We start from the raw sequence: 20,732 nt of genomic DNA, 5'->3' as shown, positions 1-20,732 counted from the left end.
GCATGGGATAACAATTAACTTACAAATGAGGTGATTTTTTCAGGTGTTAGAATGTTTAAAACTAAGTCTTAGACAATGATACATGGCATTTAATTGAAGAAAAGGACCAGGAACACTTGATTTAACTATAGAAGTCTCTTTATTATATTTTTAGACAGTAGGAATGGAATTATTTGTAAAAAAAGTGATTTGTCACAACTTGTCATGCTTAATCACTCACAGAATTCGATGCATCAATATGAAAAGTTACTTTGTAATGTATTAGACAGTAAATTGACCATATCTCTGGAACCCTTCAAGATATCTAGCAGAAATTTTTGACACAAGATAGATAAACACCTATTTCCTCATTTTAGCTACCAAAGAGAAAATTGACCAATGTGCCAAAAAGGATGGTTTTCCAACATGGGTCACATTTCAAATCAACAGCTGTTTCCAATTTCAAATTATGAATTATCAAACTTCATAAATTGGATGTGTGTGGAAGACCCCTTTTCACAATTTCAGTCACAAATGTGTTTCATACTTAAGTAAAATCTATGCATGCATTGCATTTATATGTAGCCTGAATTACATTTTTACAGTGTTCATGTGTAAATATTTGTGTAGTTTATATAATGAACATATGGGTAAATTAATAGCTATTAGCAAAACAAATTGTTGTATATAGCATGCAGAATTATGATTAGTGACTAGTTACATTATCACCACAAGAAGCCTCTGTGAGAAGATGCTGAGCTGATACTAGTCACTCAGAGCTGCATAAAAATCACGAATATAAATAATGGCTAAGTTTGCTTTGTAAATGCATTGAAGTTTAGGTCACTAGGCAAAGTAAGGTTGTTAACAATGATCCACAAGCAGTGACAATAGCAATGCTATCCTATATTGCTAACTGAGGGTCTATGCCTATACATAATTGATTTTTAACTGATACAGTAACTATATATACTCATAACTACACTAGGCTTGAGCCAATTATGCTTTGAAAATTGCTTATTATGCTTTTGAGCAGTGCTCAAAAATCCAACCTACATATTATGCTCTCAAAATCAAGATTATGCTGGAGAATTAACTGTTTTATTAGAGTATGTCTGCATTTCCTGACTGCTGTATTAGAGTAAGTGACTGCTCTATTAGAGTATCTTGATATTATTTCCATAAAGTGTGAAAAATCAGTCAAGAAATAGTAAAAATAATAACACTGCAAGGTTTTTGATATGAAATGCAGTAATAATGTGTGGTGTGTTCATGTTGTGCAGTATTTTTGGTGCGTGCATTGCACATTTTAATTAAAATTCTTGAACATTGTCCTATTTAACATGCTGGCATAAGGCCACTCCAAATGAGACTGTAGTTTCCTGTCCTCCACCCACATCATGTCAGGGCACCCACATTACATGTAATTACTGGGTCATTCCATGTCAAATCAACAAGGAATTTAGGGTCATCTCTTGGATTTTCATGAAATTTGGTGTGTTTGTAGTACCTGTGGTGCTTATCACTCATGCAAATTTTTAGCTCCATACATTCCATAGTTTCTGATTTATGACCACAAATATTTTGAATATTTCATGAAAATTTGGTCCATCTATAGTTACAAAATCAACTGCAACTTTGTACTGTGTAAATATTTTTAAATACAATTTTCACTGATGGAAGACTGTTGATTGACCTTTCCAGTGATCCTTAAATTATGGGATATCCACTTAATTATGGTTCAAAACTACTTCATTGAAAACTTTAATCCTTTATATTTTGAAAAATGCTGCTTGGAATTTTTCAATGTTTTTTGTGAATAATGATTGGGTCATAGTCTATGTTTGATAAAATTTTCGTGGTGGGACCACAATGGGCTCAAGAGATATAATGAATTATGTTGTGGTATGTGGTGGAATTTGTTGTCTATTATTGCTGTATTGGAGTGTACACCTCCAATAACCACTCACAACAAAGCCATGCCAAGTTTGTCTTACAGAGTGAAGGTGTCTAGGTACATTGCAACCTATATTAATGGCCACCTGTATTGAAAGACCATCTATAAGCTGCAGCTAATTTATACTTTAATTGGATCTTAATGTATAGCACCAAAGTATCAATCTTTTCTAGCAAATCCAAAAATGGTCCTTATTACAGGTTGACTATAAATGAGATCATCATGCACATTAATGTTGTACCATCTCTTCAGTTATACTTTATTTATTAAGTAAAATCTTGCCATAGTGCACTTACATACAATCCCCACTCTACACTATTCAAGTTACGTACATGGCTGCATAGACCTCCTCAAAAAGGATATCTGAGTACCTTGATAGCCTCATGATCTTACTTTATAATTGTACATACATTTTGGACCCAAGACAAGTCTGTTTTCTCAAAAATTAACATGGTCCAGGGAATAGAAGAGTTACACTATATACAGTAAATGCAGTACTTGTACCAAGAGTTTTTATATTATTAACACTTGCTTGCACCTCAATGCATGATTTATAGTACTGTAATTACTAAAGTTTTTCAAAGTATTTTGTGTTCACGTTTTGAAGATCAGTACAGGTAAATGTTAAATATGTGGTCAACATGTTTACTTCCTATGTGAGTATGTGTATGAATTTATGACTTGATCTTCAAAGTGGTTGTGAATATAAAGTAATGTAGCAATTACTTTCACACATTGAGGTACAATTAATGCATGTATATGGTAAACCCCTCCATTGCTAGAACCATAATAAAGTGCTGATATTACAGAAGCCACAGAAGTGTCTTGGTCTAAATGTTATGTGCACTGCTAGAGTGGGAGTACAGTGTATAAACAGGTGTCCTGGTTATCAAGGTATCCAGGTATCCCTTCTGAGGAGTTCTGTTGTATGTACCTATATTGTACTTTGCGTGGGAGGATCAAAGCGATGTCGCGTATTGTATTGTCCATACAGTACTAATCAGCTGCATAACTACTGTATGAGTCATACAGTAAGTTATGCAGCTAATTGGGCAAATACAACACACTTGGGAAAATATAGTACAGTTATGTGGAGAATTTATTTAAGGAATGTTACATAAACAACACACTGTAAATCGCTAAAACCAGCCAAAATAATCCTATAAGTTCGTTCTACGGCTAGAAATAGATTGTATAAATACTTACTGATCGTCTGATCACAAAGCTTTTAAAACACGACTCCACTAAGACAGCACTATTGATCACATGCGAGACATTGTAAATCGCTAAAACTAGCCAAACTAATCCTATTAGTTCATTCTACGACTAGAAATAGATTATATGAACACTTACTGATATCCGTATCACCGAAAATCGCAGTGGTTTGAGTACTAGAGAAAATCGCTCTGAGCCAGACGACCAGGAAGTACAATATAACACTTAAAGCACCGCCTTGCTTGTGTGTACGAAAAATACAGTACTTGTGGGGGGTGTCTCGAGGTAAATACAGCACTCGGCTTCACCTCGTGTTGTATTAGCCTCTTGACACACCCCCTCATACTGTATTTTCCGTACACACGCACGGCGGTGATTTAACTCTAACATGCAGACACATATGGAACTTAAATATGGCTAAGTCCACTACAGTGGGATTCAACTTAATAAAGAAGGTACTTGTGAAGAGATGGTACAACATTTACATGATGTTTATGGACACATGGTGATCAGATCTATAATTTATAGTCAACCTGTCTAATAAGGACCATTTTTGGATTTGCTAGAAAGGGTTGATGCTTTGGTGCTATACATTAAAGAAGTATAACTTAACTGCAGCACATAGATGGCCTTTCAATACAGGTGGTCACTAATACAGGTTGCAATGTACCTAGACACCCTCATTCTGTAAGACAAACTTGGCATGGCTTTGTTGTGAGTGGTTATTGGAGGTGTACACTCCAATACAGCAATGATAGCCTGCAAATTCCACCGCATACCACAACATAATTCATTATATCTATTGAGCCCATTGTGGTCCCATCACAAACATTTATCAAACATAGATTATGACCCAATCATTATTCACAAAAGAATTTGAAAAATTTCAAGCAGCATTTTTCAAAATATAAAGGATTAAAGTTTTCAATGAAGTAGTTTTGAACCATAATTAAGTGGATATCCCATAATTTAGGGATCACTGGAAAGGTAAATCAACAGTCTTCCATCAGTGAAAATTGTATTTAAAAATATTTACACAGTACAAAGTTGCAGTCAATTTTATAACTAGAGATGGACCAAATTTTCATGAAATATTCAAAATATTTGTGGTCATAAATCAGAAACTATGGAATGTATGGAGCTAAAAATTTGCATGAGTGATAAGCACCACAGGTACTACAAACACACCAAGTTTCGTCAAAATCCGAGAGGTGACCCCAAATTCCTTGTTGATTTGACATGGAATGACCCTACTATCATTATTTTTCCAAAACCACTTCCTGTGTTGCTTTCTGGAAACTTCTCATGAGGCCTTTTATTTTGCACTGCTAAAAACACAATGAAACCTAAAATGAATGATTCTGGTGGTTGCTAGCTTGCGAAGAAGCTATTTCATGACCTTGAATCCTCTAGTGAAGATCAAAATACTCTAATAGAGCAGTCACATCTTTAATATAATGAATAATGATAATAAACCTCCCGCCCACACCGAATAATGAAAACATCAGGACAGGAAACTACAGTCTCATTTGGAGTGCCCTAATGCTTGATGCTTTTGTTAACCTATGATGCTCAAAATTATGCCGGAATAATTGGCGCAAGCCTAAACTACACCTGAAGTATGTGTCCTGCGGCATGCATTATGGATGAAACAGAACATTTGTTTTTAGTTAGCAATGCCCAGATCCTTATTATGTGACTACTACTATATTTTTTTTGTTATCATTATCTGATTATTGTTTGCAGGTGGTGTATTTCAATTTTGCTTGATGCTAATGAGTTCGTTCTGGCTGCTTCATCTATTCCACGTTTATCTCAGCATTGTGTTCCCCATCAGATCACGTTTTCTCAAAACTAAGAAATGGAGTCAACGATTACATATTGCCGAAGTTGTAGGATCTATTTTCATTAGTGCTCTGTGTCCAGCTGTTGTGTTGGCCACAAACATTAACTATAACTTGATATTTTATCCGCCATTACTGTGTACACCTGCAACTCAAATATCAGTGTTTTATAGCATGACCATTCCTGTTGTGCTTGTTACAGTTATTGGACTGAATTTAATTGTGACAGTAGTTTGGACCTTGTTTAAGGTGAGCTGTCAATGTATAATGTAACAAAACTAATCTCTTCCAGAAGTATTCTGCAATGTCCACATATTATTAGAAAGATGTTCTGGTTTAAATGTGTGTACACTACATGCAAAAGGACCATGAACAAGTGCCCTAGTTATCAAAGTGTCCCTTTTTCAGGGCATCTTGTTTGAGAGACTCTACTTAGATCATAATATGAAAAAGTAGTAAACAATGTTGACATTCAAACTTCTGATCACAATCAGTATTTAGAATGTATTAGTGTATACGTCACAACTTACATATTTGAAATCCTTGGCTCATATAGCCAAGAGTTTATATTGACCAGCTTCAAAATTATTTGTATAATTTTAACATGGGCTAACCAGCAATAAATTGATTATTGCTGAGAGTGCATGATTAAATACATACCTGGTTATGACCATTTAATTAGGTCTGCATGTTTTTACATATTTGTTATAGGTAATCAATTGCATTGTTGTATAGATTGCATCTCTTTAGCCTGTACTCACACCAGAGCAGACCTCTATACTGTAGTCTAATCAAGGATAAATATCAATAATTATGGCTACTGTGATATTTGGCTTCTATCCTACTCTTCTGTAGTGTCACTAGCTGCTTATTTTTAGCATCTTCCGTAGTTATAGCTCAGGCAATAACTACCATACAATCCTGTAAAATTCTTTGAAGTGTGGTTATAATCTGCATTACACATACTTCCTTAAATACGTCTAAAATGGCTACACATGTGTGTACAGTGTATTTCCTTTTTGGGTAATGCTATTAAGGTGTATGTGTAACTATACTTTTATAGAGGAATATATGTCTCAACATTGCAATTACTGGAAGGAGATGTATAATTAGAGCACCAGAGGTTAAAACAATGATTCTGCTAGCTTTTTATGCCATTTTCCTATCAACTACTATCGTTTTTGTGGGAAAAGGTGTTAGCAATGCAAGACCATTTCGTGAAAACCTATTTGCATATTTTATATGCCAGTTGCATGGTGATGATCCTGCTTGCTATGTTTTTCAAGAAGAATATTACAAGTATGAATCCTCAGAGTTAACATCTGCAATTTTTGGTATGATTGGTTTGATCAACTGGATAAACCTTATATTTGCTGTACAAATTCAGGACATAAAAATTATACTATATAAAGTTTCATCTAAAGTATACTGTCTGTATGGAATATCTACCAAATTCACCTTCACAAGCAACAGTCCATCCAAACCAACTCACTCCTCTACAAACAGTGTGTAGAAGAATCTATAATTTTTTGCACAATCAAACTTGTAATGGTATATATTGTATATATTTACATTTATGTATTTGTAAGTTTATGCTGCCATATATATAGTGATGCACCAATTAATCGGTAAATAATCGAAAATGGTTTATTGGCAGCAATGTCGGTATCGGTAATTATTAGCAGATTATTTAGCCAATTAATTTTACTGATCCTGATAGTATTGTTTTCATAAAAATAAAACAAAAAAGAAGTTTAAAAGTGGCAGTTTTACAAAATATGTGTGAAATTTTGGTAAACATAAACATCAGATCGGTTATCAGTATCGGCCATTATATGATTTTCTGTATCGGCTAATCAGATAATCGGCAAAATCTCTTATCAGTACACCACTGTCACTATTGCCATAGACTTGTGTTTGCCACATTAATGTAAATACTATAATACAGGTTAAGTATGGACAATCCATATGACAAACAGACTTGCAGACCAACCATCATATAAGCCATAGCTATAAAGATAGCTAGCTGTAGTTGTTGAAAGTGTTTTTGGCTAAATTATAATGCTCACAGGGCTAATTATAAAAACTGACTAAATGGAAAGTTCTCTTTTAAGGTTGCACGGTCAATGTCTCCTTCACTATGTGGTCCATTTTAACAATATTCACACATACATGGTTACAACATGTTGAACAATAACTATAATATGTGGCCAAATTTGCAAAAAGGAACCTTTTCACACACAAAATTTGACCTAACTTTACAACTTCATAACGTTGTAATCATTGTGTATAATCATCTGAAATTTTCCATGAGTCAAGCTACAGTATTTGGCTACATTTTGACGCAAAGAGCAACTTATCACTATAAGGGGTCAACAGTTATGACACTTTGTTTGCTGGTATGTAAAATGTGTGGAAAAGGTGCCTTTTTGTAAATCCAATCGCATAAAAGTGATGGACATATTCAGTAATATCAAGAGTTTATAATGGTGTAGGGAGAGTGTTGAACTATGTTATATCCTGTGAAATATGAGCCCGTAAAGTCCTATGGCATCGTTCAAACAACTCGAGTGATTTGTGTTGATTGATGACTAATTATAAGTACAGTGGACACATGCATACACGTTGAGAGACTGAAGCTACAGAGTGAAAGAATGCTGTAAAAGTATGACACAGTGCACTAAGGAACTCAGTACAAAGAGAAAGACACAGCCAACTAACCTCGAAAGCCATAAACTCCTGCATCATTAAAGAACCAATGATGGCCATGCCTGTGTGTAGCTATGTATTATACTATTAAACATACAGTCTAATAGGGCAACATTATTCAATAGCTATACAAATACAGTATGCTTAACTGCAGAGAAGATTATAACTAGTCTTCGTTGATCTGACATTATGACATAAGTTAATTTGCTTTGCACTGGTCTGCAAACCTTTCCTATCTGCATACTGTATATAACCATGTAGCATATTAAGTGCCACAGAGCCACCACCACTTCAGAATAGATTGTCATGATACAATGTTCACTAAACTAGTTTTAACTTGCATCTTTAAACTTAGTCTCGTCAGCCAGCCTGTATCTTTTCTTTTGTCATTTGGTCACCAAATCCCAAATCTTTTTTCCTGACCAAACAACAAAAGAAAAAAATTACAGGCTGGCTGGAAAGACTACTTTGAACTAGAGACAATACTTAATCTTTCACATTGCTGAAAACTTTAAAAGGTGCTGGGAAAGATGCACAAAATTTTAGACAGCCATAAACATACATTGCAGATTTAGTAAGAATTCCAAACTTTATTAAGATTCGTATTGTAAAAGATATTCTACTAATAAAATAAATACACAAAGAAAACTGGAGGAGGTTGGTCATACTTCATCAAACATCTTGTGATCCCACAGAACAGTTGAACCCATTCAACCCTAACACCTCAGTCTGTATTCTAATTTCTAATACATGAATTGATATCGATAAATTATGGTTCCAAGAGCCCTTCTTTCAACCATTTGTGTGGCTTTTCTAGCTAAGAAACATGCTACATTATCAATACAGTAGATACTTCTTGTAAGTGTGACAAAAAAAGTTTGCAATAACAATACCAATTTCGCGTGACATGTTTGGTTGGCTAAATTTCAATTTTAAGTGCTGGCTATATCATCAATGTTATTTTTAGGATTAAGCTACAATGCACTCAAAATTACTACACCTACACAATAATTTATGTAGCTAACTGTAGCTATAGCACCATATTCATCAAAGCTGATTATCTAGTAGTTAATTTTATTTTCAATACAAAAATTTCTCAACGTGAAAGTGTAGTTTTAGATTGTATATTTAATTTTATTACATTATGCCACTATAAACAAATAATTAGAAAATAGGGCAAGAGGGTGTAACTATGGTATCACTGATGAATGTTCCTACGGTTTCTCAGCTCGACGTTACTGTGGAGAAGGATATCCCTGGTACCTTGCTTAATGGAAGAGACCCTGCTGAGTTAGATACCAGAATTGAAGCGCTGGCTATATAAACTGACATTATAGTGGCATAATAAGATGTATATGTATCTGTATAATTAGTTGCCATTGGACAAAGGCTCCATACATATTTATACATGCATGGTTTTGATAGCTACAAAAAGTATGCATTAATGGCCATCTTATGTTATGAAATTGTCATATCTTCATGTAGATATATTCTAGCATAAAATCCTTCCTTAGTGACCACCTCTTAAAGACCACCTTCTTACAAAGACTGGTACCACTTCCGTAAAAAGACCACATTGTAATTAGATTCCAAAGATGGCTATAGCATACTCAATCACCTTAAATTAATAACACCACTTCATGGTCACTTTTTATAAAGACCATCTCTTTAACCCTTAAAGCCGCATAGGGCAATCATTTCAGAAAATTTAGAAAATAATTAATTCAAGTATTAAATTTAATTTAAGGTTACGGTATAGTCAAGGGTAATCATTCAAAATTTTGAATGCCTATCGATACTTTTTGAGAAGCCCATGAAACCAATCTAGCAGCGTGAAAAGTTTTAAATGAAGGTGAAGCCCTTCATATTTAATGTTTTTATGTAGCTACAGTGTAGTTTGAGACAGGTGGAACACTACAATTTGTTGTAGTAACACAAGTAAGCCAGCCCGTACATCGCTCAGTTCCAGCTGTCACTACCATGTTTTTCCGCCGCCAAATACAGCAAAAGCTGTAGGCTCTATTGGCATTTCTGGGGCATAGTGATACTGTATATTAAATTTATTAGGTCCTGTGGAAGCGTTTTTGGCGTGTTTCTTCCCAGTGACTCAGATACAAGCCTTCAAAGAGCTTGTTTCACTCGAAAAAACTACTAAAAGTTCAATAAAACGTCTATACTACCAGTAACTTAAAAAATCGCTTCCGCAGGACCTAGATATTTTAGTTGTTTAGTCACTTGTGTTGAAATTATAAGGATTCAGCAATCTGTTAGTCTGGTTTTTGGCGGCGCGTTTTTATAAAACATCGCTCTATTGTGGACCACACACCCAAGAACAGTTGTTGTTCTGTAGTAAAAACAAACAAGCACAATTAGTTGTATTGCTAACACAACACAGTTGTTGAAATTACTTATCCCTGCTTGGTTTAAAGCAGGTTTTGTAATTTGTTCCGCCCACGCATTTTAAACTATTCCGTAACCTTAATAAATGACATCAACGAAGGCAGATATCAATTGCACCGTTTTTTGTATTAAATTTCAAGTTAGGAAAGGAGTACAAGTGGAGTTTTATATACCCACAGCATGCATAATCCCACACTTGCCTGACCTGGAAGAATGCAGTCTTGTATTATATGGCTACAACATTTGAATTATTGTACCACACCAATATTATTGTCATTATGAATTTTATGATGTAGTGCTATCAGGGGATACAGGAAGAATGTGATTGATTTAATTTTAGCTCAAATATTTGGCATAGCCATTCTCCTTCCATACAAGAGCACAAAATATTGCACAACAATAATGACCACACAAAAGTACAACAGTACACAAGCAATATAGACCAGCCTTTATAATCAGAACAACCAGCATTGAGATATCTTGACTCATGACTCATCTTTGACATTCCTAAAGTTTGAATAATTTGTGTTATAGCTCTATACGTATGTAGTTCATTGTGAATCCTTTTTTTGTAGAGTCTGTATTGAGTAGTGAGCATACCATATGTGTGGCTGGCTAAGAGACTATCATAAGATTTAAACTGAGAATTGCATTATACACAAAACTCAATGTAGTACATTAGGGTTGGCAATGAAAACATCAAACTCTATAGTTTCTCCTACAACTCTGGGTGATCAATCCTACCCAAGTCTACATCAAAACCGTAGGGTAATAATACGGTGATTCAGTGGCGGATCTAGGATTTTTAAAAGGGAGTTTCTGAAAGTTGGTATAGCTGAATAAGTCATGTGGTGACATTTCTCCAGAAAGTTTTGAGATTTTAGAAGCTCTGAATTAAATTAGATTTTAGGATACTTTTAGTTAGCAAATACAATAAATCCAATGCTTTAAACTGTAAATACTATAGCTATAACTATAGGTGACTGTAAGCTGTAGCTTTGATTGCTCTATTAGAGTAGTTACTTGACTGCTCTATTAGAGTATCTCGATCGTTTTTAATGTAGTGGGAGATGAAAAGTGAAGCGTTGCTGAGGGTTTAATAGTAGCTAAGTGTATAGCTGCATGCGTGCTACTGAAATACCAGTGCACAGTATAGCTATAGTTGTTTAATATGACACAGAATTGTCAGTGAAACAATGTTTGTGCTTTTAGACTGCAACTGAGGTAAATTAAAAAAGGATAGAAACCCCAGAAATTCATCTAGATCCGCCACTGATCTGATTCCCCTTGCTGTCTCTGTAGCGCGCATTTTAGTTTTTCGGGATTTTTCAGGTTTTTAAATAAAACTGGGCAGCAGCATCAGGGATGCTGTTTATAGCACTTCGATGTTTCCATGAATGGTACATTATATGGTGGTCATTATACTATCGAAAACGGACACGTATTCTTGGTGAAACAGATGCTGCGAGCCCCAGTTTCTAAATCATATCGTGAGCCTGAGCGAGGGAATAAGTTTGCGTTAATTGGCACGTAAACACGGGGGTGTCTATTTTACGGACCAGGTCGGGCGAATTTTTTTTTGGGGCACACTTTCGACTTGGAAAATTTTCACGCATTACTTTTCCGGATAATGTTGCGCATGTAACACCGGATATTAACTTCGTCAAGACTCGGAGTTCATCGAAGAGTCCATAGACAGAGACTTGGTTCGCAGGGCCTCAATGTCGTGTTCTCCGCCAGGTTGACAGCAGAAAAGAAGGGCGAAATGGTTTTAGGGGAAAGGTGGTTTTTCACAGCCTGCCTCAACTGTATTCAACAGCTAGAGAAAGTACAGCGTAGGGCAGCTAGATGGGTCCTAAATGATTTCAATCGATTCAGTTCAGTCACAGCTATGTTACAGCATCTTTCTTGGCCAAGCCTTCAGCTGAGACGTAAAATATCCAGATTACAAGCACTTTTTAAAATTATACATCAAGATTATTCACTGTCAATTCCTCCTCATTTTATTTCAATGACAAGATCCACCAGACTATATCACCCACATCGTTTTATTCTACCAAATTCATCTACCTATTCATACCAACAGAGCTTTTTCCCCAGATCAATTAAGGATTGGAACAACTTACCATCTTCCATCATTGAGAGCAACAATATTGACTCTTTTTCAGCGGAACTGCAAACATTGTATGGAACCCAATAACTGTAATCTTTGTAACTACGTAGCTAAATTCATTTTATGATTGCTTTTTTTTTTTTCCTGAGCATATCAGCTGTGCTGTCTGCTCAGTAACAATAATAATAATAATAATAACTGATTTGTCAATGGCGTCTCGCGTTTTAAGGCACAGCACAGAGCTACCCGACAGTATTTGATTCAGCGAAACTGATTAACGTGTGAGTATGAAGCAGCTTGTGTATTCACTAAATAAATGGACTGAAGATTTAATGTACTATCTTGTCTCATTAATGATGCCTGGGGTGTGTGATAGTATTATGAAGCGGTAAGCCAAACAACTAAGTAGAGAGCGTTTCTTTAGCTACAACTTTTAAGATACATAACAACCCACTCTACAACATGGTTACAGCCAATCATATTGCTGCACGCGACTTGCACGTAACTGTTTACAATTACGTAATAGTCTATATACAATTGTACTGACGTCAATTCTCGACATCCTCCGGGGGAGGGCCAATAATTTCCTTGCTCCATTGAAATATTTTGTCCTTTGCCTTAGTAGCGGAGCTTCTGATTGGTCGTTGCATCCCAAACATTAGTGGTGAACGTTCATCGGTATCATTCTTAAGTTTAGTGGTAGTGTCATCTTGATTATTATTATTATTATTATTACTGAGCAGTCAGCCCTGCTGGTGTGCTCAGATTTGCCCGAATACATGTAACACAATTACAATAATGATTTTAGTCCAGTTCTAAAAATGTCAGCATCTGCAACTTCAACAAGATCTACTGGTAAGGAGTTCCAATCATTAATTGTTCTTGAAAAATAACTATTTTGGTGTGCTGTGGTAGATACATGTGGTAAGATGTAGTGCAGTGGATCTTCATCGGTTGATATCTCCAGTGGATAAAGCTTACATATTGGTCGATTTGTTCTTCCATTTTTTGGTTCTCACCTCTGCAGCCCGAACATACCCATCATTCCCCTTAATCAATTCTGTGATCACTGCCATCTTCCAACTTCTCCTAGGTAAGTTATCATGTATGAGGACAACATCTCCAACCTTAATTGCTTGAGGGGCACACGTCCCCTTTACCTTGTAAAACTCTCTTAGAGCAGTTAGATACTCTTGTTTCCAGCGACCTTGAAAGTGTTGAAGAATCTGTAACTGATGGGTAAAAGCTTCTCGGATTATTGGAGCAGTCATGTAATCTGGGTCTGTAATGTCTTCTGCACTAACTTGTGGATATGGTAGTGAAACAATCCTTCTTCCGTACAGTAAATGTGATGGGCATAGTGGTTCTGGATCGGTCAGGTCGGTTGAAGTATATGTAATGGGACGGTCATTCAGAATGGCTTCTACTTCAACTACAATGGTCTGCAAGGCAATTAGGGAGATGAATGTCCTCCCAAGTACCTTCTTTAATGTGGTCTTTGTAAACCCAATGAGTCTTTCCCAAAAACCACCATACCACAGTGCCCTTTTGGGTATGAAATGCCAGACTGTTCCTCGCTTATTCAGTTGTTCATTCAGGGTAGGAGAGTTAAGCATCTTCTCAATCTCTTTGGCAGCTGATTGAAAGGTGGAAGCATTATCTGAAATCATCAATTGGGGAAGGGACTTGTGGCCAACAAACCTACGGAATGCCTGAAGGAACTTCTCCTCAGTTAAATCTGTTACAACTTCTAAGTGCACAGCTCTTGTGTTGGCACAAGTGAATAGGCATATATACACCTTCTGTTCCCCACCTGAATCACGCACAAACAAAGCTCATGTAAAATTGACCCCAGTTACATGAAATGGTGCAGCACATAGTGTTCGAGACTTAGGCAGTGGAGGCGCTTCTGGCACAGAGTAGGGTCTTCCTGAGACCTTTCGACAATTTACACACTTCCTTAACAAGTTCCTCACAGTTTGACGAATTCTTGGTATCCAGTACCTTTGTCGTAGAGTTGTGATGATACTGTTTACTCCACTATGGAGTTGGTTGACATGAGTCATGATAATGATTAAGTTTGTCAACGGATGTTTAGTTGGCAGGAGGTATGGAAATTTTGACAACTCACAGAGTGGTGCATTATGAATTCTGCCACCACATTGAAGGAAGCCATTGTCCAGGAATAAGCGGAGCTGTCTTACAAGTGGCAAACGCTTCGCAGATTTTGACTGTAGATGTCTGACTTCTCGGTGAAAGTAAGTCTGTTGACAATTCTTAATCCATTTAGTTAAAGCATTGTTGATCTCTTGAACAGTTAGTGCACCATCCCAGTGAGCATTTTGATGTTTCATGTTGTGAGTGAATCTTAGAAGGTAAGCTGTAACTCATAGCAATCTCATCAATGAGCTGAAGTTAGAAATTTCTAGAATCTTGTGTAGACCTGTCTGTGGTGCCTGTTCAATTGACATTGGTTCATCAGCATCATTAGTTAACTCTGTTTGTAAATGTAGAATTTCAGTTTGCTTCCATTGTGGCCATTTAGACTTCTCGGTAATCCAAGAGGGACCCTGTATCCAAAGAGGATCATTGAGTACATTACTGTCCATCCCCCTTGTCAATAAATCTGCTGGATTGCCTCCGATCCAGTTGGACAGTAGTTCCACACTGTGGATGGAAAGGTCTGAGTAATTTCCTGTATGCGGTGGGAAACAAACTGTAGCTTCTGTTTCTTCTGGCTGCCTATCCAATGGAGCACAATCTGACTATCAGACCACAAGTGAACAGGCATGTGAGGATAAAAACTATTTAGTGATTCAGTTACAAACTTTGTAAGTCTTGTAGCAACCAGTGCAGCCATAAGTTCAAGCTTAGGCAGTGTGAGTTTGCTGAGTGGAGCAACACGTGTCTTGGCCATGACAAATGACACTTCATTGCCTTGTTGGATGTAGATTACTGCTCCATATGCCTTTAAGCTAGCATCTGCAAAGCCATGGATTTCTTGAGCTTGAGTGTTGCAGTCATCGTCAACAGTAAAATAACGTCTTGAGATAGAACCATGGGCTGCCTTCTGTAGGTTGTCAGCAATGTTGTTCCACTGTTCTCTTATAGATGGTTCTAATGGCTCATCCCACCCAACATTTATTTGCCAGAGTTGCTGCATCAACAGTTTAGCACGGACACTAACTGGAGACAAGAAATCAAGTGGATCGAAAATTCTAGATGAAAACTGTAAAACATTTCTCTTTGTAACTGCAGAGTCAGTATCAGAATTAAGCTGTTTTGGTATGAAGCACACTTGGTCTGTTGATACATTCCAGTGTAAGCCTAATAAGTTGACCATCTGGCTAGGATCAGCAACACTCTCCTTGTGTGTAATGGCTTGTAACTGTGGACTATTGGATACCCAACTTCTAAAATTAAAGTTTGCTTCAGACATATAAGTTCTGGCCTTTCTAAAGTACTGGACAACACTTTCCTCAGTAGGACCTCCAGTAATTACATTGTCTACATATAAGCTTTGGATCATGTCTTCAGCTGTTTCTGAGTTTTGGTTACTGAGGTGTAAACGATGAGTGGCATTCAACATAAAAGGTGAGCTTGCTGATCCAAACAGCACTACCTTAAAACGATAAACATCAAATTCACTCTCTGGATTTTCTGGAGTTGACAGCCAAAAAAAGCGAGTGAAGTCTCGATCATCCTCTTGAAGCTTAACATGTAGGAAAGCATTCTCAATATCAGTGGTAAAGCCAAACTTGTGGACCCGAAAACGTAGCAGAATAGAACAAAGATCATTCACTAGGGATGGTCCAACTTCTAAACAGTCATTCAGACTTGAGTGATTGTTGGACATCTGACAGCTGCAATCATACACCACACGTATTGGAGTAGTAACAGAATCCTTCCTGACATGATGGTGTGGTATGTAATGTGCTGGGATAATTGATGTTGAGTTAACTTTCTCCACAAACCCTCTCCTCTCTTGATCTTTGATGATCTGATCATAAGTTATCATCAACTCTGGTGTGCTAGCCAGTCGGCGGACTAGTGATCTAGTTCTTCGTTTGCATACTTCATAGTTTGATGGTAATGGAGCATGATCTTCTTTCCAGGGAAATTTAACCACATAGGAGCCATTTTCTTCACATGTGATTGTCTTCAGGGAAGTGTCCATAAATTGGTCAGAATGTTTCACTGCTCAGGGCCGGAGGAGGGAAAATTGAGTTGGTCAGGCCATTGACTATAATGTTGAAATTGCTACCGTATACATGCCAATGAGAGAGGAGCTGTTGCACAGTGTGCGAAGCACACTCTGCGAAGTACGAAGCACAAGCATTCTAGGGGGGTCTGGGAGCATGCCCCCACAGGAAATTTTTGAAAATTAGACACTCAGATATGCAATTTTAGTGATATTTCACTGCTAGCTAGCTATATATATAAATATGCTCAAGTCTATCTGTTGTTCTTCAGACTTTCTATACTATGTATAATTGTAGACCTGACATACAGGGGACACAGCATGATGGTTCATTTAGTTATAGCTAGCAATTAGAAGTTTAAGGGGGGTCTGGGGGTGCAACCTCCAGGAGCTGCAGAATTTTTGCAATTTAAAGGTTTGAAAATGCCTTAAGGTTACGGTATAGTCACGGGCAATCATTCAAAATTTTGAATGCCTATCGATTCTTTTTGAGAAGACCATAAAACCAGTCTAGCAGCGTGAAAAGTTTCAAATGAAGGTGAAGCCCTTCATATTTAATGTTTTTATGTAGCTACAGTGTAGTTTGAGGTAGGTGGAACACTACAATTGTTGTAGTAACACAAGTAAGCCAGCCCGTACATCGCTCAGTTCCAGCTGTCACTACCATGTTTTTCCGCCGCCAAATACAGCAAAAGCTGTAGGTTGTATTGGCATTTCTAGGGCATAGTGATACTGTATATTAAATTTGTTAGGTCCTGTGGAAGCGTTTTTGGCGTGTTTCTCCCCAGTGACTCGGATACAAGCCTTCAAAGAGCTTGTTTCATCCGAAAAAACTATTAAAAGTTCAATAAAACGTCTATACTACCAGTAACTTAAAAAATCGCTTCCACAGGACCTAGATATTTTAGTTGTTTAGCCACTTGTGTTGAAATTATAAGGATTCAGTAATCTGTTAGTCTGGTGTTTGGCGGCGCGTTTTTATAAAACATCGCTCTATTGTAGACTACACACCCAAGAACAGTCGTTGTTCTGTAGTAAAAACAAACAAGCACAATTAGTTGTATTGCTAACACAACACAGTTGTTGAAATTATTTATCCCTGCTTGGTTTAAAGCAGGTTTGGTAATTTGTTCCGCCCACGCATTTAAAACTATTCCGTAACCTTAAAACTTAAAATTGATGCTAAATTTTAAAGTAAAACTAGCTAGCAAATTGCAACTTTCCCCCCAAACTTCACAGGGAACCCATGCAGCATGGCCCCCTTTAACTAGGATATAATTACTATACAGTGAATTCACACAGCTACAATAAAATGCTACACAGCTGTATACTACTATACTGGTTTGTATGAAGTGAACGGATCATCACGTAAATGTACTGGTGGACAGTTACGAGACCAATCAGCATTCGAAAATGGCACAATGTGGGTGAGACTGAGAGTTTGCTCGGTATCTCGACAGGACGAGTGGGTAGTTGAAGAGGAATGATTTCTACTCAACATCTCATCCAGATGGCCACCATGTAATGTATGAATGTGCAGCTTCTTGCCGAGGAATGAGGTATCTGGTTTGCCGGTCACTGCCAGCCCTTCGCCCAGTAAAGGAAGCCAAGAGAGACAAGCCAAGGAATGCTAATGATTATTTTATGAAGATTGAATTGTGATATAAGTGTGCTGGTTTAGAATCAAAGAAGGCACCTGCCTTACACGTGATAAATGCCAACTGTCAGCACATGTGATATTGTACGTAAACCCACAATCATTTCTGTACAAAACGATACGAATGCAATGCTGTACTGTAAGGTAATTGGAGGTACTATACGTGTAGTTCTGTGCTTTAGTTAGGCTGAGAAACTAGGTAACTACTCGTGTCATGCATTTTCAATAACATCTGTAAAATGTACGTAGCTACATGTAGATGTGATCGTCCAAAGATTGCATGAGAGTAAAGTAGTTCGGGTTCAACTCCAGATTATTGGTCCGGCTCAGGCCTGACCAACCGGACCGTCTCCTCCGGCCTTGCTGCTGGTAATGTTCCACTGGATTCTATTTCCCAAAACCTTTCAAGAGTTTGGTCATCATTCTCAGGGTCATTGTGAATGCCAATGTACATGCTTGTGACCATTTTGGAGGGGGATGAGAGAGCTAGTGGTCCCGATAGAAGGTAGCCTAGCTTTGACTGCACAGCTGTGGGTCCATCTCCTCTAACAATGTGGTCTTCGACAATATTCCAATAGTAATCAACTCCGATTAGTAGAGATATATCAAACTGACTGTTTTCCTTCATTATTGGGTGAGCTAGGGTGAGGTCCTTAAGATAGAAAGCTCTCATAACTTTGAAGTTGTGACAAAATGGAGGGGAGCAGCAATCTTTGGAACTACTAGCACTGACAGTGGTATCATCTCTCCTGTTTGGCAGACAATTGTGACATCTGTTACATCTAAATGCTGTGGTGTAGAAGTATCAGCTCCAAATGCAGCCAGAGAAACACTTTCTTGTCTATTTGGTGTCAGCTGCAAATTGTTCGCTAGCCTCTTGGAGGTGAAAGAACGCTGAGCACCTTCATCAAATAAAATATTTGCAGTGTTGCTGCCTGCTTCAGAAACTACTCTAGCCACAGCAGTCTTCAGTAAACAAACAGAGTTACCAGAGTTACACAACACAGATGTGTCTGTGTTAGCCATTGCTACTGTGGCTGAAATTGGAACAGTGGCTTGGGTGACCTGACTAGGACTTGATTTTGTTTCATTAGGCTGTGTCTTGTGGTCACTAGGTAATTGTTTTGGTATGGTACTGTCAGTGTTGCAAATACTGGTGTGATGTTTGTTGTTACATTTCTTGCAGCGAGCTTGTGATGTGCGCTGACTTACTCTGTGTTTACCTAAACAATTGAAGTGTAGGCCTTCCTTCTTGATGTGTTCCAGGCATTTCCCAGTACTAATGACCACATCACAGTTGTTAGATGTGTGTGTGCCCTTACAATACACACATGCAAGTTTCTTAATTGGTTTACCTCGATCAAATCTAGTGTGGTTGCCACCCTTAGCACCAGCATATAGGGAGAATGTTGTCATCTTAGGTGAAGAACTATCAGTTAATAAATGGGTATTATGTGTGAACAATCCCTGTTCAAGAATTCGTATCTCTCTCAATAACGCCTCTCTGAGATTCTCAACAGTCCACTCTGACCTGTTCTGTTCTCTCGCCAAGTTGCGTAGTACTTCTGCAGGTAATTTTCAAAGAGTTACTGGAATCAACATAGCACCAAACGATTAAGGAGTAGTTCCTAAAGAGAGTAGGCTTCTTATGTGCCTTCAATGGAGTCATAAAAGGCTCTTAATTCAGTCACTGTGTTCTTTGGTGGAGGTAGATTCATCAGTGCTTGCATGTGGGCATTTACTATCGTTTGACGTTGCCCAAATCTCTCCTTGAGAATCTCAACTGAATGTAAGTAATTTCCATCTGTGAGTGGAAACCCTGCCACAACTCTGGCAGCTTCTCCCTGAAGTTGAGTTCTTAAGTAATTGAACTTTTGTACTCCTGACAGGACAGGGCTGGAGTCTACAGCCGCACTAAAACAATCCCAGAAAGTCTGCCAGGACAAGGGGTCACCACTGAAGGTGGGTAAACTCAGCTTAGGTAGACGACTGACACTGTGACTGGACTGACTAGCCATACTGACATGGCTGCTACTACTTGGGAGATGACTCTGTATCTCCTGTCCATCCTGAGATGAATGATGTAAGAGACAGAACACTTATACAATATATAGGCACTACGCACACACGTGACTATTGCACACACACGCCCACTTGTATCACGCCTGATAGTGTTGTAAGATTGCGTATGTTTGATTGGATATAATCACGTGATCATCCTTAAGGCCTCGTGTTCCGCTTCTTGACTGTTCTCTACATGGCGCTGCGAGCAGCCACGTTCTAGTGTGGGTAACCTATCTAACCCTCGGAGCAAATACCTGGTTCCGGTGTGAGGCACCCGTAAAGGTGACGCCATATTGTTACACAGTCTTTCTCCCTTGTGTTTCCTTCCTAGCGGGCCAGATGCCTTACGTATTCCGACTGAGCGACCTACCAAAGTTGGACTTCGACGTGGATCGCGGCACCGACTTCACGGCGTGGACAGCCCAATGGACCTCCTACTCAACCCTATCCGGACTGAGTGAAGAACCAGCAGCCACCAAGGTACAGGCATTAACTTTGTGTTTTTCTCGCGAAACACTCACGGTGGTAGATAACCTTGGCCTTACAACGGAGGAGCGAAACGACTCCAGCGCAATTATAGCTGCCCTTAAACG

At 37.9% G+C, this 20,732-nt stretch overlaps 5 protein-coding genes across 6 annotated transcripts in view; 1 reads left to right on the top strand and 4 right to left on the bottom strand.

Moving 5' to 3' along the window:
• Positions 1-6,607, top strand: part of LOC136243415 (uncharacterized) — a 32,301-nt gene extending 25,694 nt beyond the window's left edge. Inside the window, exons 5-6 of one of the 2 annotated variants that reach the window (XM_066034924.1) lie at positions 4,898-5,244; positions 6,059-6,607. In XM_066034924.1, the coding sequence (XP_065890996.1) occupies positions 4,898-5,244; positions 6,059-6,508 (797 nt within the window). In that variant the 3' untranslated portion in view covers positions 6,509-6,607. Of the gene's footprint in view, positions 1-4,897; positions 5,245-5,403; positions 5,614-6,058 lie in introns of those variants that run through there. The other variant, XM_066034925.1, reaches the window with a different exon arrangement.
• Positions 6,608-12,765: 6,158 nt separating this feature from the next.
• LOC136242235 (uncharacterized) lies at positions 12,766-14,826 on the bottom strand. Its single transcript, XM_066033652.1, has 3 exons — positions 14,661-14,826; positions 13,237-14,030; positions 12,766-12,903 (listed from the first exon to the last, which is right to left on the bottom strand). The coding sequence occupies exons 1-3, from the start codon at positions 14,824-14,826 to the stop codon at positions 12,766-12,768; spliced, it is 1,098 nt and encodes a 365-aa protein (XP_065889724.1).
• An 8-nt stretch (positions 14,827-14,834) lies between these two features.
• LOC136242234 (uncharacterized) lies at positions 14,835-16,394 on the bottom strand. The gene has a single exon (XM_066033651.1). The coding sequence runs from the start codon at positions 16,392-16,394 to the stop codon at positions 14,835-14,837; it is 1,560 nt and encodes a 519-aa protein (XP_065889723.1).
• Positions 16,395-18,744: 2,350 nt separating this feature from the next.
• On the bottom strand, positions 18,745-19,491 carry LOC136242233 (uncharacterized). The gene has a single exon (XM_066033650.1). It carries the CDS (start codon positions 19,489-19,491, stop codon positions 18,745-18,747), a length of 747 nt encoding a protein of 248 aa, XP_065889722.1.
• Positions 19,492-19,721: 230 nt separating this feature from the next.
• Positions 19,722-20,431, bottom strand: LOC136242232 (uncharacterized). Its single transcript, XM_066033649.1, has 2 exons — positions 20,333-20,431; positions 19,722-20,144 (listed from the first exon to the last, which is right to left on the bottom strand). Exons 1-2 carry the CDS (start codon positions 20,429-20,431, stop codon positions 19,722-19,724), a joined length of 522 nt encoding a protein of 173 aa, XP_065889721.1.
• Between the last annotated feature and the right edge of the window lie 301 nt (positions 20,432-20,732).

This window comes from Dysidea avara, chromosome 13 (assembly GCF_963678975.1).
Source record: "Dysidea avara chromosome 13, odDysAvar1.4, whole genome shotgun sequence".
NCBI lineage: Eukaryota > Metazoa > Porifera > Demospongiae > Dictyoceratida > Dysideidae > Dysidea > Dysidea avara.
This window is presented reverse-complemented; position numbering and strand designations above follow the sequence as displayed.

Excerpts from the sequence above, each read along its gene's own strand:
- LOC136242233 (XM_066033650.1), bottom strand. The coding sequence starts at position 19,491 with ATGACAACATTCTCCCTATATGCTGGTGCTAAGGGTGGCAACCACACT.
- LOC136242232 (XM_066033649.1), bottom strand. The coding sequence starts at position 20,431 with ATGGCGTCACCTTTACGGGTGCCTCACACCGGAACCAGGTATTTGCTC. Across the intron at positions 20,145-20,332 it reads GTGGCTGCTCGCAGCGCCAT|GATGGACAGGAGATACAGAG; the intron begins GTAGAGAACAGT and ends CATTCATCTCAG.
- LOC136242235 (XM_066033652.1), bottom strand. The coding sequence starts at position 14,826 with ATGGACAGTAATGTACTCAATGATCCTCTTTGGATACAGGGTCCCTCT. Across the intron at positions 14,031-14,660 it reads TGAACAGGCACCACAGACAG|GTGGGGAACAGAAGGTGTAT; the intron begins GTCTACACAAGA and ends TGCGTGATTCAG. Across the intron at positions 12,904-13,236 it reads GGTATGTTCGGGCTGCAGAG|AATGATACCGATGAACGTTC; the intron begins GTGAGAACCAAA and ends ACTAAACTTAAG.
- LOC136242234 (XM_066033651.1), bottom strand. The coding sequence starts at position 16,394 with ATGGACACTTCCCTGAAGACAATCACATGTGAAGAAAATGGCTCCTAT.